The sequence below is a fragment of the Pan paniscus genome, chromosome 18 (genome assembly GCF_029289425.2).
Source record: "Pan paniscus chromosome 18, NHGRI_mPanPan1-v2.0_pri, whole genome shotgun sequence".
Classification (NCBI taxonomy): domain Eukaryota; kingdom Metazoa; phylum Chordata; class Mammalia; order Primates; family Hominidae; genus Pan; species Pan paniscus.
Genome location: NC_073267.2, coordinates 83875663 through 83891959, shown reverse-complemented (window position 1 = coordinate 83891959; position 16297 = coordinate 83875663). Strand labels below are relative to the sequence as shown.

General features: G+C 48.2%; 1 protein-coding gene across 1 annotated transcript in view; it reads right to left on the bottom strand.

Moving 5' to 3' along the window:
- Positions 1-15690, bottom strand: part of AARS1 (alanyl-tRNA synthetase 1) — a 35869-nt gene extending 20179 nt beyond the window's left edge. The window contains exons 1-4 of the mRNA XM_003811059.5: positions 15534-15690; positions 10019-10183; positions 4372-4560; positions 3892-4037 (exon numbers count right to left, since the gene is read on the bottom strand). Of these exons, the coding sequence (XP_003811107.1) occupies positions 3892-4037; positions 4372-4560; positions 10019-10162 (479 nt within the window). The 5' untranslated portion in view covers positions 10163-10183; positions 15534-15690. The remainder of the gene's footprint in view (positions 1-3891; positions 4038-4371; positions 4561-10018; positions 10184-15533) is intronic.
- Positions 15691-16297: the final 607 nt, after the last annotated feature.

Sequence of the window (16297 nt, the reverse complement as noted above, 5' to 3'; positions counted from 1 at the left end):
ACACATGATATGATGGAAACTCAATGAAAATACACAAGGACATGAGTAAGGCCTAGAAAGGAACACATAATAATGAAAACGCTGGCCACGCGCATTGCTTGAGCTCAGGAGTTCGAGACCAGCCTGGGCAACATTGCGAAACCCCGTCTCTCTAAAAAATACAAAAAAAAATTAGCTGGGCGGGGTGATGCATACCTGTAGTCCCAGCTACTCGGGAGAGGATCACTTGAGCCCAGGAAGTTGAGGCTGCAGTGAGCTGTGATCATGCCACTGCACTCCAGCCTGGGTGACACACACACACACACACACACACACACACACACACACACACACACAAGATTGTGCTTGCTTATCTTTTAAAAGCTACACTTTTAAAGTGTAGATATACAGTACATGAAGTCAAGGTAAAAGAGGATTTTAAAAACCAGCGTCAAGATTAATATTTAATTTTTACAGGTGTCACTACCCAAAATTCCAACTACACTTAGACTACAGAGTCAACCGAATAGGAGTTTTAGATCAAGTAAAAGGGGAAGTTGGGTTGGAATAATATATCTAGAGTAAAAGTAATTTAAAAAACAGAGAAGCAGCCCTGTTTCCAAGTATAGTAAAAAGCTATGCACTAAAGGATGAAAGAATTAAGTAAAAGGAACAAGAAAATGAGGCAAACACATCATGGACAGCCCAGCTGTCTACAGAGGGCACACACCCCATGGTCAGATTCTCCTTGATGCAGCACTTCACAAATTCGACCAAGTTCACAGCACAGAACACATATAGCTCACCTACTGTCTTAGCTTTTATACTATGTGATTATACTTTAGAATTACATTATGCCAAAAAAACTGGCTAGGCACAGTGGCTCATATCTGTAATCCCAGCAATTTGAAAGGTCAAGGCAGGTAGATCACTTGAGCTCAGGAGTTCAAGATCAGCCTGGGCAACATAGCAAAACCCTGTCCCTACAAAATATACAAAAATTAGCCAGACAGGGCCGGGCGCAGTGGCTCACGCCTGTAATCCCAGCACTTTGGGAGGCCAAGGCAGGCCAATCATGAGGTCATGAGATCGAGACCATCCTGGCTAACACGGTGAAACCCCGTCTCTACTAAAAAATACAAAAAATTAGCTGGGCGTGGTGGTGGGCGCCTGTAGTCCCAGCTACTCAGGAGGCTGAGGCAGGAGAATGGCATGAACCCGGGAGGCGGAGCTTGCAGTGACCCGAGATCGCGCCACTGCACTCCAGCATGGGCGACAGAGCGGGATTCCGTCTCAAAAAAAAAAAATTAGCCAGGCAGGTGGCACATGCTTCTAGTCCTAGTTACTCGGGAGGCTGAGGTGGGACGATCGCCCGAGCTCAGGCAGTAAACTATGATTATGCCACTGCACTCCAGCCTGGGTGAGAGTGAGACCCTGTCTCAAAAAAACGAAACAAAAAAATTCCTTTTTCCAGCTTGGTGTGGTGGCTCATGCCTGTAATCCCAGCACTTTGGGAGGCCGAGGTGGGTGAATCACCTGAGGTCAGGAGTTCAAGACCAGCCTGACCAACATGGAGAAACCCGTCTCTACTAAGAAAAAAAAAAAAAAAAATTAGCTGGGTGTGGTGGCACGTGCCTGTAATCCCAGCTACTCAGGAGGCTGAGACAGGAGAATTGCTTGAACCTGGGAGGCGGAGGTTGCGGTGAGCCAAGATCGCACCATCGCACTCCAGCCTGGGCAACAAGAGCGAAACTCCATCTCAAAAAAAAAAAAAAAAAAATTTCCTTTCTCCTAGTCTATTTCATTTCCATAAGAAACAAACTGTTTCATATGAAGAATACAACTCTGTTGAAAAAGACAGACATGGCTGGGCACGGTGGCTCACACCTGTAATCCCAGCACTTTGGGAGGCCGAGGCGGGTGGATCACCAGGTCAGGAGTTCAAGACCAGCCTGGCCAACATGATGAAACCCCATCTCTACTAAAAATACAAAAATTAGCCAGGCGTGGTAGTGTGTGCCTATAATCCCAGGTACTCGGGAGGCTGAGGCAGGAGAATTGCTTGAACCCAGGAGGCAGAGGTTGCAGTGAGCTGAGATCGCGTCATTGCACTCCAGCTCTGGGTGACAGAGCAAGATTCCATCTCGGCGGGGGTGGGGGAGTGGAGTGGGGGTGGGGAAGGAAAAGATACAGGCATACACACAAGGTTACAGAACTATGAACAAGGCCAGGAAGACTAGATATGGGATATTAAACTATTAATGATGATTGAGGGAACTTCCACTTTCTATTTTCTATATAAGGTTTGAATTTTTACAACACACGTGTAACTTATAAAACTATATATATATAAAGTAAAAAAAAAAAGACTTGTTTTGGCTTTCAACAACAGAATGATTGGCTGGGCACAGTGGCTCACATCTGTAATCCTAGCACTTTGGGAGGCCAAAGCGGGGGGATCACCTGAAGTCAGGAGTTTGAGACTAGCCTGGCTAACATGGTGAAATCCCATCTCTACTAAAAATACAAAAATTAGCCAGGTGTGGTGGCGCGCACCTGTAGTCCCAGCTACTCAGGAGGCTGAGGCAGAAGAATCGCCTCAACCCGGGAGGCAGAGGTTACAGTGAGCCAAGATCGCACCACTGCACTCCAGCCTAGGTGACAGACTGAGACTCTGTCTCAAAAACAAACAAACAAACATAAACAACAGAATTATTGAACATATTAAGAAGCAACGAATGGATCTAAAGATATGGGCCAGGCGTGGTGACTCATGCCTGTAATCCCAGCACTTTGGGAGGCCGAGGCGGGCAGATCACGAGGTCAGGAGATCGAGATCATCCTGGCTAACACGGTGAAACCCAGTCTCTACTAAAAAATATATATATATAAAAAAAAATTGGCCGGGCGTGGTTCCTCACGCCTGTAATCCCAGCACTTTGGGAGGCCGAGGCAGGCGGATCACGAGGTCAGGAGATCGAGACCACCCTGGCTAACACGGTGAAACCCCGTCTCTACTAAAAAATACAAAAAATTAGCCGGGCGTGGTGGTGGGCGCCTGTAGTCCCAGCTACTCGGGAGGCTGAGGCAGGAGAATGGCGTGAACCTGGGAGGCGGAGCTTGCAGTGAGCTGAGATCGCGCCACTGCACTCCAGCCTGGGTGACAGAGCGAGACTCCAACAACAACAAAAAAATATATATATATATATTAGCTGGGTGTGGTGGCAGGCATCTGCAGTCCCAGCTACTCAGGAGGCTGAGGAAGGAGAATGGCATGAACCCAGGAAGCAGAGTTTGCAGTGAACTGAGATCATGCCACTGCACTCCAGTCTGGGAGACAGAGCAAGACTCCGTCTCAGAAAAAGAAAAAAAAAAAAAAAAAAAAAAACCATATGAATGCGGCCGGGCACGGTGGATTACCTGAGGTCAGGAGTTCGAGACCAGCCTGGCCAACATGATGAAACCCCGTCTCTACTAAAAAAAATACAAAAGTTAGCTGGGCGTGGTGGCACACGCCTGTAATCCCAGCTACTTGGGAGGCTGAGGCAGGAGAATTGCTTAAGCCCAGGAGACAGAGGTTGCAGTGAGCCGAGGTCGTGCCACTGCACTCCAGCCTAGCTGACAGAGCAAGACTCTGTCTCAAAAAATAATAATAATAATAATAAAAGATATGAATGCATCTAAAGATAATTACTCTGTCGCCCAGGCTGGAGTGCAGTGGAGTGATCTCAGGTTACTGCAACCTCCACCTCCTGGGTTCAAGCGATTCTCTAGCCTCACTCCTCCCCATGTGCATCTCAAAAGGAACCCTGAGATGCAAAATGACCACATATTCCAGGTCATAAAACCCCACTCTGGCACTGAGTGTCATTTCACTCCTCCATACTCTCAAGAAGTGATATGCATTCTTACCCCAAATTTTGCCAGATCTGTTTGCATTCCAGATCTGCTTCTAAGCCAGCTGCTTCATCCCCGCCAAAGTAAGTAACATAAAGTCTTTCAATGGGAATGCCAAACTCTTGGGTGAGGAGTTCCAGAGCCATCTTACATGCCAATTCCTACAAAAAGAACAGAGAGAAAGATATGGAACATTGCCAAACCAAAATCTATTTAGTATGAGACCAGATGCTAGGAACACAGATACAAAATCACAACATGTTCACTCTAAACTCAAATTCAAGATCAGTTTATGTAAGAAATCCAAATATATACTGAAATCACCAAATTATAGGTACTACTTCCAGGAAGTCTTAGAATTAATAAATGCCATTCATTCCTGAATCACCTAGATGATATTTCATATTTTAAAACATGCAAAATTAGAACCCAGTTCCCAGTGTGGAAAAGACCATTTTCCTCAAAACCCTAGTGGTTCTTCTGCTCTGAACTTACCTTAAAGTAATCTCCAAAAGACCAAGAGCCCAGCATCTCGAAGAAGGTGTGATGATAGACATCCTTGCCCACATCATCCAGGTCATTATGTTTGCCCCCAGCCCGGATGCATTTCTGGGTATTGGCAGCTCTGCTCAGCTTTGCCATGGGGTGAGATGGGTCAATTGTGTTCAGGAAGATGGGTTTAAACTAAAAGAGAAGGACAGCAGTTCAACTTTTAAAGGGTGCAAGTGATGTCAGGTGGCCACACACTAGCAGAAGAGACGACCACACACTAACTGTGCAGTTCATGATTAACATGCCTGGAATATAGACACTTGTCAGAACAGGTGGCCTGGTGGAGCCAAAGCAGAGGGTAGCCTCTCATGGAGCAGTTTCTCCTTGAACCTAGCTCCCTAACAGTCCCCACCACCACGAGTGACACCACCTGCAGAGGGGAAAGGCCTGCCAGATCTAACAGCCACAGGTTGATGTGGTAAAACGTGGGCTTCTTCACGAGTCTCTGATGTTCAGGGCTTATACCATCTTTCTGGAAGAACTTATCCTGAAAATTGGTATGTTCACTTGGCAGTAAATGTGAGGAAGAAGAAAAAAAAACTGACACATATTAAGGGAATAATATTAGCACACTGATGAATGATTGGATGTATCAGTCGTCTAGCTGGGACGGCCTTGCTCTGAGGATGTATCAGGTCATGCTTTGATGTATCATTGTTATTTGTTAACTTTGTTTTATTTTCCCCACTAGATCTGTTCAATTCACTGCTATCCAATTTGGTAGCCACTAGACACTTTTTTTTTTTTGAGATGGGTCACTGTCACCCAGGCTGGAGTACAGTGGCACAATCTCAGGTCACTGCAACCTCCATCTCCCGGGTTCAAGCGATTCTCTTGCCTCAGCCTCCCAAGTAGCTGAGATTACAGGCACGTACAGGTACACCTGGCTAATTTTTGTATTTTTAGTAGAGACAGGGTTTCGTCATGTTGGCCAGGCTGGTCTCGAACACCTAACCCCAAGTGATTTGCCCGCCTCAGCCTCCTAAAGTGCTGGGATTACAGGCATGAATGACTGCGCCAGGTCTTACCATTAGACACTTGTGACCATGTAAAACTGAATTAAAATTAGGCTGGGCAAGGTGGCTCACACCTGTAATCCCACCACTTTGGGAGGCCAAGAAGGGAGGATTCCTTCGAGCCCAGAGCTCAAGACCAGCCTGGGAAACATAAGGAGACCCCTTCTCTATCTTTATAAAAATAAAAAACTAAAATTAAATAATTAGTAATTAATATTTTTGAAAATTAGAAATTCTCAGCTGGGCGCAGTGGCTCATGCCTGTAATCCCCAGCACTTCAGGAGGCTGAGGTGGGCGGATCACCTGAGGTCGGGAGTTCGAGACCAGCCTGACCAACATGGAGAAACCCTGTCTCCACTAAAAATGCAAAATTAGCCAGCCATGGTGGTGCATGCCTGTAATTCCAGCTACTCAGGAGGCTGAGGCAAGAGAATCACTTGAACCCGGGAGGCAGAGGTTGCAGTGAGCCAAGATCGTGCCACTCTACTCCAGCCTGGGCTACAGAGTGAGACTCTGTCTCCAAAAAAAAAAAAAAAAAAAGAAAGAGAGAAAGAAAAAAATTAGAAATTCTGTTCCTCAGTCACACTAGCTCAATAATCACACGACTGATGGCTGCCATGTTGAGGAGAACATTTCTGTCACTGCAGAAAATTCTACTGGACAGTTCTGTATTAGATCACAAACTCCTTAAAAGCAAACACTCTCTCACTCATCTCTGTATCTTCGGCACCTAGCTGGGTGCCTAATATCATTTCAAATTGGGGGAAAAAAAAAGGCAAGGTATTTGCTGATCAAGAGGCAATATGGCACAAAGGTTAAGGAAGTGACTATCTGGGTTCAAGTCCACACTGGCACTTACCGACTATGTGAGCATGGACAACTGACTTGAGATCTCAGTGCCTCAGTAGGGATGGCAACAGAGTTCAGCGTAAATGAGTTATTGTACGCGAAGGACACAGAGCAGCGCCTGGCACACAGTAAGTGCTGCATGCAGGCTGACAGCTACTGTCAATAAGAAAATGTTTACAAGGCCGGGCGTGGTGGCTCACGCCTGTAATCCCAACACTTTGTGGGGCCGAACCAGGCAGATCACAAGGTCAGGAGTTCGAGACCAGCCTGGCTAAGATGGTGAAACCCCATCTCTACTAAAAATATAAAAATCAGACAGGCATGGTGGGGGGGTGCCTGTAGTCCCAGCTACTTGGGAGGCTGAGGCAGGAGAACTGCTTGAACCTGGGAGGCAGAGGTTGCAGTGAGCTGAGACTGCATCACTGAATTCCAGCTTGGGTGACAGGGCAAAACTTCATCTCAAAAAAAAAAAAAAAAGGACCAGGTGCAGTGGCTCACACCTGTAATCCCAGCACTTTGGGAGGCCGAGATGTGCGGATCACCTGAGGCCAGGAGTTCCAGACCAGCCTGGCCAACGTGGCGAAACTCTGTCTCTACTAAAAATATAAAAATTAGCCAGGTGTGGTGGCAGACACCTATAATCCTAGCCGCTCGGGAGGGTGAAGCAGGAGAATCGCTTGAATCCAGGAGGCGCAGGCTGCAGTGAGCCGAGATTTCACCATTGCACTCCAGCCTCGGCAACAAGAGCAAAACTCTGTCTCAAAAAAAAAAACAAAAAAAAAAAAAAAGAAAAGTTTACAAACACTGTACTCCCTGGTTCTTGTTCAGGCGGCTCACGTGGGAGGTGACAAAGCTTGCACCCAGGTATGTCTGAATAGAAACAGTAGCTTTCCAGTGTTCCAAAAGCCTATCCCATTGAATGAGACCACCTAAAATTAATGCCTCCAATTCTAGGTATATGCATAGGACTCACACATAACTGAAAATATTTTTCTTTTTTTTCCATTTTGAGACAGGGTCTTGCTCTGTCACCCTGGCTGGAGTCCAGTGGCACGATCACGGCTCACCTCAACTCCTGGGCTCAAGCAATACTCCCACCTCAGCCTCCCAAGAGGCTGGAACTACAGGTGTGAGCCACCACCAGCTAATTTTTCAATTTTTCTTTTGCTTTAATTTTTCTTTAATTTTTCTCTTTTCCTTTCAGACAGGGTCTTCCTATGTTGCCCAGGCTCCTCTCCAACTCTTAGGCTCAAGCAATCCTCTTACTTTGGCCTCCCAAAATGCTGGAATTACAGGCATGAACCACTGTGCCTGGCCCATAATTTTCTCTTTTTTGAGACGGAGTCACACTCTGTTGCCCAGGCTGGAGCGCAGTGCCGTGATCTCGGCTCACTGCAACCTCTGCCTCCCAGGTTCCAGCGATTCTCCTGCCTCAGCCTCCCAAGTAGCATAATTTTTTTTGGGAGACCAGTCTCACTGTGTTGCCCAAGCTGGTTTGTAATTCCAGGATCAAGTGATCCTCCCGTCTCAGCCTCCTGAGTAGATGTAATTACAGGCGCACTGTGCCCCATTTTTCATAATTTTATAGTTAATATTATAAGAGGCAGAATATGTCCCCATTGTTTCTAACTTTCCATGCCAGAAAAGACACCTAAGAGAAAAGAAAATGTCAACTCATCCCAGAGTAAGAAGCATCCTAAGGGCTGCAGACGCACTGGGTGAGCATGGCTCCAAGAGAACCATCACAGGAAAGCGCTGAGAGCACCATCTAACCTGAACCCCCTTCAGCCACGACCAGCCTGGGAAGTACTGTTTAGTGTCACAGACATGCTGACAAACTCCTCTTAAACTCCTTTATAAACTTGTCATGCTTTCATCATTTCAAGAGTTAACCCTTTTCTCTCACGATAAACCCTTCAAATGTCTTTTTCTTTTCTTTCCTTTTTTGAGACAGGGTCTCACTCTGTTGTGCAGGCTGAAGTGCAGTGGTATGATCAGGGATCACCATAGCCTTGACCTCCCAGGCTCAAGCAATCGTCCCGCCTCAGCCTCCCCAGAAGTTGGGACTACAGGCATGCACCACCACACCTGGCTAATTTTTTGTATTTTTAATAAGAGACAGGGTTTCACCATGTTGCGTAGGCTGGTCTCGAACTTCTGGATTCAAGTGACCTATCTGCCTCGGCCTCCCAGAGTGTTGGGATTACAAGTGTGAGCCACTGCGCCCAGCCTCAAATATATTTTTAATTCAACTTCCCCAAATAAACTGTACTAACTAATAAATTTTCTTCAGCAATGGATCCAAAATGGCACTGGTGGCAATAATTTCAAGAAAGGCATTAGGTGGGCTGGGCGTGGTAGCTCACACCTGTAATCACACCACTTTGGGCAGCTAAGGCAGGAGGATTACTTGAGGCCATGAGCTCGAGACCAGCCGGAACAACTTGGTGAGACCCCCATCTCTGCATATAAATAAATAAATTTAGGCCAGGCAAGGTGGCTCACGTCTATAATCCCAGCACTTTGGGAGGCTGAGGTGGGTGGATCACCTGAGGTCAGGAGTTCGAGAACAGCCTGGCCAACATGGTGAAACCCCGTCTCTACTAAAAATACAACAATTAGCCAGGCGTGGTGGCGCACGCTTGTAGTTCCAGCTACTTGGGAGGCCGAGGCAGGAGAATCGCTTGAACTCGGGAGGCGGAGATTGCAGTGAGCCAAGATCGTGCCACTGCACTCCAGTCTGGACAACAGCAAGACTCTGTCTCAAAACAATAAATAAATTAAAAAATAAATAAAATAATTTTAAAAGCTGACATGGTAGAGCATGCCTGTAGTCCTAGCTACTTGGAAGGCTGACATAAGAGGATCACTTAAGCCCAGGAGTCTGAGGCTACAGCATGCTAGGATCATGCCACTGCACTCCAGCAAGGGTGACAGAGTGAGACCCTCTCTCTAAAAAATAATAATAGCTGGCCGGGCGTGGTGGCTCATGCCTGTAATCCCAGCGCTTTGAGAGGCCGAGGCGGATGGATCACAAGGTCAGGAGATTGAGACCATCCTGGCTAACACGGTGAAACCCCATCTCTACTAAAAATACAAAAAAATTAGCCGTACGTGGTGGTGGGCACCTGTAGTCCCAGCTACTCGGGAGGCTGAGGCAGGAGAATGGCATGAACCTGGGGGGCGGAGCTTGCAGTGAGCACAGATCACGCCACTGCACTCCAGCCTGGGCAACAGAGCAAGACTCCGTCTCAAAAAAAAAATAATAATAATACAAAAACTTTGCCGGGCATGGTGGCGGGCACCTGTAGTCCCAGCTACTCGGGAGGCTGGGGCAGGAGAATGGCGTAAATCCAGAAGGCAGAACTTGCAGTGAGCCAAGATCGCGCCACTGCACTCCAGCCTGGATGACAGAGCGAGACTCTGTCTCAGGGAAAAAAAAATAAAAAAAAAAAAAGCTAATGTTTGAGTACCTACGTACTATGTGCGAAATGCCGTGCTAAACATTTTGTATGTGTTATCTTATTCGCTTCTCACTAATACCTACAGGCAGGCAATATTATTCCTCATTTCGCAAAGAAACTGAGGCCCATCACATAAAGTTCCACAAGATCACACAGGGAGTGACAGAACCAGAATCGGTCTGACCCCAGGGCTGTGCTTTTATCTGGGCTCTGCTGCCTCTTATGTGAACCAAAAGCCAAGAAAAAAGGAAAAACCCTTACCTGGTTCATGCCTGCATTGGCAAACAGCAAAGTGGGGTCATCCAATGGGATGGTGGCAGACGAGTGAACATACGTATGCTCGTTCCTCTTGAAGAAATCTATAAATCGCTGCCGGATTTCACTTGCTGTTAGAGTAGAGTCCATCTTGAAAGTCACCCCAAAGAACTAATCAAAGAAAAAAAAATGAAGGAAAATTAAGGGAATTGAAAGTCAAAGTACACATTACACAAGACTTCTGGCTTCTCAAGCCAAGTCAAAGCAGGACTCAGGTGAGCTGTTTGATCCTAAAACCTCTATGTTGTAATGTCCAAGGCTAAAATCATCATCAAAGCAACACCACAGCACCAGCAGACAGCAGCCCCATCTGTTCTTCCTTCCCATGCCAACCTCAAGAGGTTCAACACCCCAGCACACCAAGCATGTTTGTTCATTAAACAAATATGCATTGAGCATCTGCTCTGTGTCAGGCCCGAGACTAGGAATTAGAAAAAAAGAGGGACAGCCAGGCACGATGGCTCACGCCTGTAATCCCAACACTTTGGGAGGGCAAGGTGGGCAGATCACAAGGTCAGGAGTTCAAGACCAGCCTGGCCAACATGGTGAAATCCCATCTCTACTAAAAATACAAAAAGTAACTGGGCATGGTGGTGCGTGCCTGTAATCCCAGCTACTTGCGAGACTGAGGCAGGAGAATCGCTTGAACCCAGGAGGTGGAGGTTGCAGTGAGCCAAGACACGCCACTGCACTCCAGCCTGGCGACAGAGAGAGACTCCGTCTCAAAAAAACAAAAAAAGAAGGAAAAAAAAAAGAAAAAAAGGGGGAGAAAAACCCTCAGTTTAGTCCAACTGGGGAAGAGGGAGAGAGGCTCAGGAGACCGGGGTTTGAGTTCTAGCTTCAAGTCCTGAGGGAGTCACTTCACCAAAAAAAGGAGGGGTCCATATGAGATTATCTCTAAAGATCCCTTCAGCTCTGTGTTAATGTACACGCCTAGAACTCCAAAGTTCCACTAGCCCCAAAGTCAGGGTCTCTAGGTTTGGCCTGATGTCATGGTGAGGCGGCTGTCAGCAGCAATAGTCCTGGGGATGGGCCTATCTGTACAAGGGACCACCTGTATGTAGCAGGAATGTACCTACCTCTATGTAGCCTACATCCCCCAAGAACCCTAACAGTGAACGGCTGCCTTCCAGCCATTAGATTACCAGGGAGTGGGGATGTTGTAGCCCCACTTTGGAGGCACAGCTTACTGAAAGTGAAAGTACAAGGGAACTGGTGGAGAGAGAAACAACTTTATGACTTCAAAGCTCTTTCACAAGTTGGGCCCGGTGGCTCACGCCTGTAATCCCAGCACTTTGGGAGACCGAGGTGGCAGAATTGCTTGAGCCCTGGAGTTTGAGACCACCCTGGGCAACATAGCAAGATCTTGTCAGTACAAATAGTAAAAAAATTAGCCAGGTGGGTGGATCACGAGGTCAGGAGATCCAGAACATCCTGGCTAACATGGTGAAACACTGTCTCTACTAGAAAAAAATACAAAAAATTAGCCGGGCGTGGTGGCAGGCGCCTGTAGTCCCAGCTACTCGCAAGGCTGAGGCAGGAGAATGGCACGAACCCAGGAGGTGGAGGTTGCAGTCAGCCGAGATCGCGCCACTGCACTCCAGCCTGGGTGACAGAGCAAGACTCCGTCTCAAAAAAAACAAAAATGGCCGGGCGCGGTGGCTCACGCCTGTAATCCCAGCACTTTGGGAGGCCGAGGTGGGTGGATCACCTGAGGTCAGGAGTTGAAGACCAGCCTGGCCAATATGGTGAAACCCCATCTCTACTAAAATACAAAAATTAGCCGGGAATGATGGCGAGTGCCTGTAATCCCAGCTACTCAGAAGGCTGAGACGGGAGAATCGCTTGAACCTGGGAAATAGTGGTTGCAGTAAGCCGAAATTGCACCACTGCACTCCAGCCTGGGTGGCTGAGGGAGACTCCGTCTAAAAAAAAAAAAAAGGAAAACCTTGAAGGAACAGAATGGATAATATTACTTTTAAGTTGTTTAGCTGAAAGTTTTCTTCTTTTTTTCTGGTTCTGTCCAGACTGGAGTGCAGTGGGACAATCACTTAAGCAGCCTTAAACTCCGAGGCTCAGGTGATCCTCCTGCCTCAGCCTCCCAAGTAACTGGGACTACAGTTGCACACCAGCATGCCCAGTTAATTTCTTTTTTTTTCTTTTTTGAGACAGAGTCTCACTCTGTCGCCCAGGCTGGAGCGCTGTGGCGCAATCTCAGCTCACTGCAGCTTCCACCTCCCAAGTTCCTGCAATTCTCCTGCCTCAGCCTCCCAGGTAACTTGGATTACAGGTAAGTGCCACCACACCCAGCTAATGTTTGTATTTTTAATAGAGACAGGGTTTCACCATGTTCCTCAGCCTGGTCTCGAACTCCTGACCTCAGGTGATCTGCCAGCCTCAGCCTCCCAAAGTGCTAGGATTACAGGCATGAGCCACCGCGCCCAGCTAATTTCTGTTTTTGTTATAAATGGAATATTGCCATGCTGCCCACGCTGGTCTCGAACTCCTGGCCTCAATCTCCCAAGGTGTTGGGATGGCATGAGCCACCATGCCCAGCCAAAGTTTTCTCCTTATGAGGAAGATACAATAGAGATGTACAAAGTGAACAGGAGATCCTGACTCCAGCTACTTTCCAAAAGACACATGAATTTCTCATTTTTGCTTACTCATTCACCATAATGAATGCATACTATGTGCCAAGAATCAAAATGAATGACAGCCTATGTCCTTCCTGAGGAGACTATCATATGCAGAATTAACTGCAGTATTGTGTAAAAGGACTGAATATATTAACTATGAGTCTATGAAGGCTGGAACTATTAAAAGCTGTATCCCCACATTCATTTGTTTACCCCCATTTATTTATTCAATCTAAATTTATATTTATTCGATATAAATCCAATATATTTATTCAACATAAACTCATTGATTTATTCACTGGAGGGCTATATGGGATACAGAGGTAGCACAAAGACAGAACCTCAGGTTTCACTTACTAACAAGAGCTGTAAAGGTCTTGGGTGCCTTAAATCACGCTGTGGCTCCAGCTACTCCACAGGAATTTTTTTTTTTTTTTTTTTTTTTTTTTGAGACAGGGTCTCCCTCTCTGTCACCCAGGCTGGAGCGCAGGCAATGGTGCAATCACTTGGCCTTCCAGGCTCAGGTGTTCCTCCCACCTCAGCCTCCGGAGTAGCTAGGACTACAGTCATGTGCCACCAAACCCGACTAATTTTTTGTATTTAAAAAAAATTTTTGAGGCCGGGTACGGTGGCTCACGCCTATAATCCCAGTACTTTGGGAGGTTGAGGCGGGTGGATCACAAGGTCAGGAGATCAAGACCATCCTGGCTAACACGGTGAAACCCTGTCTCTACTAAAAATACAACAACGACAAAAAATTAGCGGGGTATGGTGGCACGCACCTGTGATCCCAGCTACTTGGGAGGCTGAGGCAGGAGAATCGCTTGAACCTGGGAGGCAGAGGTTGCAATGAGCCAAGATCAAGTGCACTCCAGCCTGGGCAACAGAAAATTTTCAGCCGGGTACAGTGGCTCACGCCTGTAATCCCAGCACTTTGGGGGGCCGAGGCGGGTGGATCACCTGAGGTCAGGAGTTCGAGAACAGCCTGGCCAACATGGTGAAACCCCATCTCTACTAAAAATACAAAAATTAGCTGGGCATGGTAGCGGGCGCCTGTAATCCCAGCTACTTGGGAGGCTGAGTCAGGAGAATTGCTTGAACCTGGGAGGCGGAGGCTGCAGCGAGCCGAGTTCATGCCATTGCACTCCAGCCTGGGTGACAAAGCGCGACCTGTTTCAACTTTTTTTTTGAGACAGGTCTCGCTCTGTCACCCAGGCTTTACACACAGGTCTCGCTCTGTCACTTTGGGAGGCTGAAACAGGAGGATTGCTTGAGGCCAGGAATTCAAGACCAGCCTGGGCAACATGGGAACACCTGAGCCTGGGAGGTCAATTTTTTTTTTAATTGGCCAGGTGTGGTGGTGTGCACCTGCAGACCCAGCTACTCGGGAGGCTGAGTCCAAAGGGTCGCTTGAGCACAGAAGTTTGAGGCTGCAGTGAGCTATGGTCACACCAAAACATTCCAGCCTAGGTAACAGGGTGAGACCCTGACTCAAACAACAACAAACGTAAAGACACTTTTTTTTTTTTTTTTTGAGACGGTGTTTCGCTCTTGTAGCCCACGCTGGAGTGCAATGGTGCGCAACCTCGGCTCACCGCAAGCTCCACCTCCCGGCTTCAAGCGATTCTCCTGCCTCAGCCTCCCGAGTAGCTGGGACTACGGGCGCCAGTCACCACGCCCGGCTATTTTTGTATATTTGGTAGAGATGGGGTTTCACCGTGTTAGCCAGGATGGTCTCGATCTCCTGACCTCGTGATCTGCCCACCTCGGCCTCCCAAAGTGCTGCGATTACAGGCGTGAGCCACCGCGCCCGGCCGCCTTCCCCTTCTTGATAAGGCTCCCCCTCTTTTACTGTCTCACAGCCTCAAGTGTTTCCCTTCATAATTTCCATACGCGCTTCATGGATTGTTTAATGTGCGCCTCCCCCATCAGGCTGTCAGTTCCATCCCAGCAGCAACGACTGTTCTGGGCTTTTTTTTTTTTTTTGAAACGGAGTCTCCCTCTGTCACCCAGGCTGGAGTGCAATGGCGTGATCTCAGCTCACTGCAACCTCCGCCTGCCGGGTTCAAGCGATTCTCATGCCTCAGCCTCCGGAGTGGCTGAGATTACAGGCGCGCGCCGCCACGCTCGGCTAATTTTTGTATTTTTAGTAGAAACGGGGTTTCACCATGTTGGCCAGGCTAGTCTCGAACTCCTGATCTCAGGTGATCCGCCCGCCTCGACCTCCCAAAGCGCTGGGATTACAGGCGTGAGCCTCCGCGCCTGGCCCTGGGCTATTACAGCACATCCTCAGCATCTAGTACAGTGGCTGCTAAATACGTACTTCGTGATCCGGTATACTAATCCTTTAACACCAAGTTCGGAATTAACTCACATGTTTCAAAGCACACCGAGAAATACAAACTGTTTTACAGAACAGCTGAAGATGACGGTCTAGGTGCGCCTGGACCGGCATCAGCTGTTTAGTTAATTTTAAGAAATCAAGGAATGGCTGGCTTACAGCAGGATTGCACCCAGCTGGCCCATCCTCCCTCCCGTGCCCCCACCCGCCCCTAGGGGATTAAAACCAAGGGAGCTAAAACCCCAGGTTGGCAACCGTGAGGTCTTGGTGCTCAGCAAATCCACCCGACGCCGCGACACTCGCAGCGCTCCCGGGGGCGAACGCAAGGCCACACTGTCCAGCTCCCGCTCCAGCCCAGACTGGGCTTCTCCAGGCCACGCGGGGCCTGATCCTGGGGCCCACTGCGGCTGCGGAGCTTTCCCCCCAGGCTGCGGGCCCAGCCGCTCTCCTAGCACCGCAGAGCTCTCCGAGGGCGGCCTACCTCTCCTAGGGTCGCCGTCCCCAGCTCCTCCCTCAGAGTCCCCCGCCAAGGGCCCGCTGCACCTATTCCTGCAGACGCGCAGCTGTACCGGCCTCAGACCACGACCTACCACAACCCGCCACGCTCCATCCAATCAGAGCGCGCCGACGGAAAGTGCCCCGCCGCGCCTTACCTCATGAGATATTATTGGTCAACCAACATGCCAGTCAAACTGAGGACGAATCCGTTCATTAGTGGATTCCTGGGAAGGCGTCTCTAACTTGGCTGATGCAACTGCGAGAAAAGGTGGGATGGGGTGCGTCACGTGATCGAGTTAGACCGCCCCCGCCCCCCGGCTCCCGGAGGTCGACATTTTGGTTTCCATAGGCAAAGTCCTAACACCACAATTGACATAGTTAAAAAGGGGAGACGGTAACGTGTTTGGTAGAGGTTACATATCTTGCTATAGTTGTTTATTTTAGTTGCTGAGTGATACGCAGCCCTCAAAGAGTCTGACATTGTGCCCATGGTTACACTTGTCCCGGGGAGACCTTGAATTTGGTGTGGAAGAAATAACATCAGTAGTTGAGGTACGATTGGATCAGCATCTGGTCCTCGATTTGCCTTTGGAAAAAAAAAAAGTTAATATTGATAGGCCTGGGGGAGGAGGGTGAATATATATATATATATATACATATACATGCCAGGTGCGGTGGCTCACGCCTATAATTGCAACACTTTGGGAGGCCAAGGTGGGAAGATCACCTGAACCCAGGAGTTGGAGA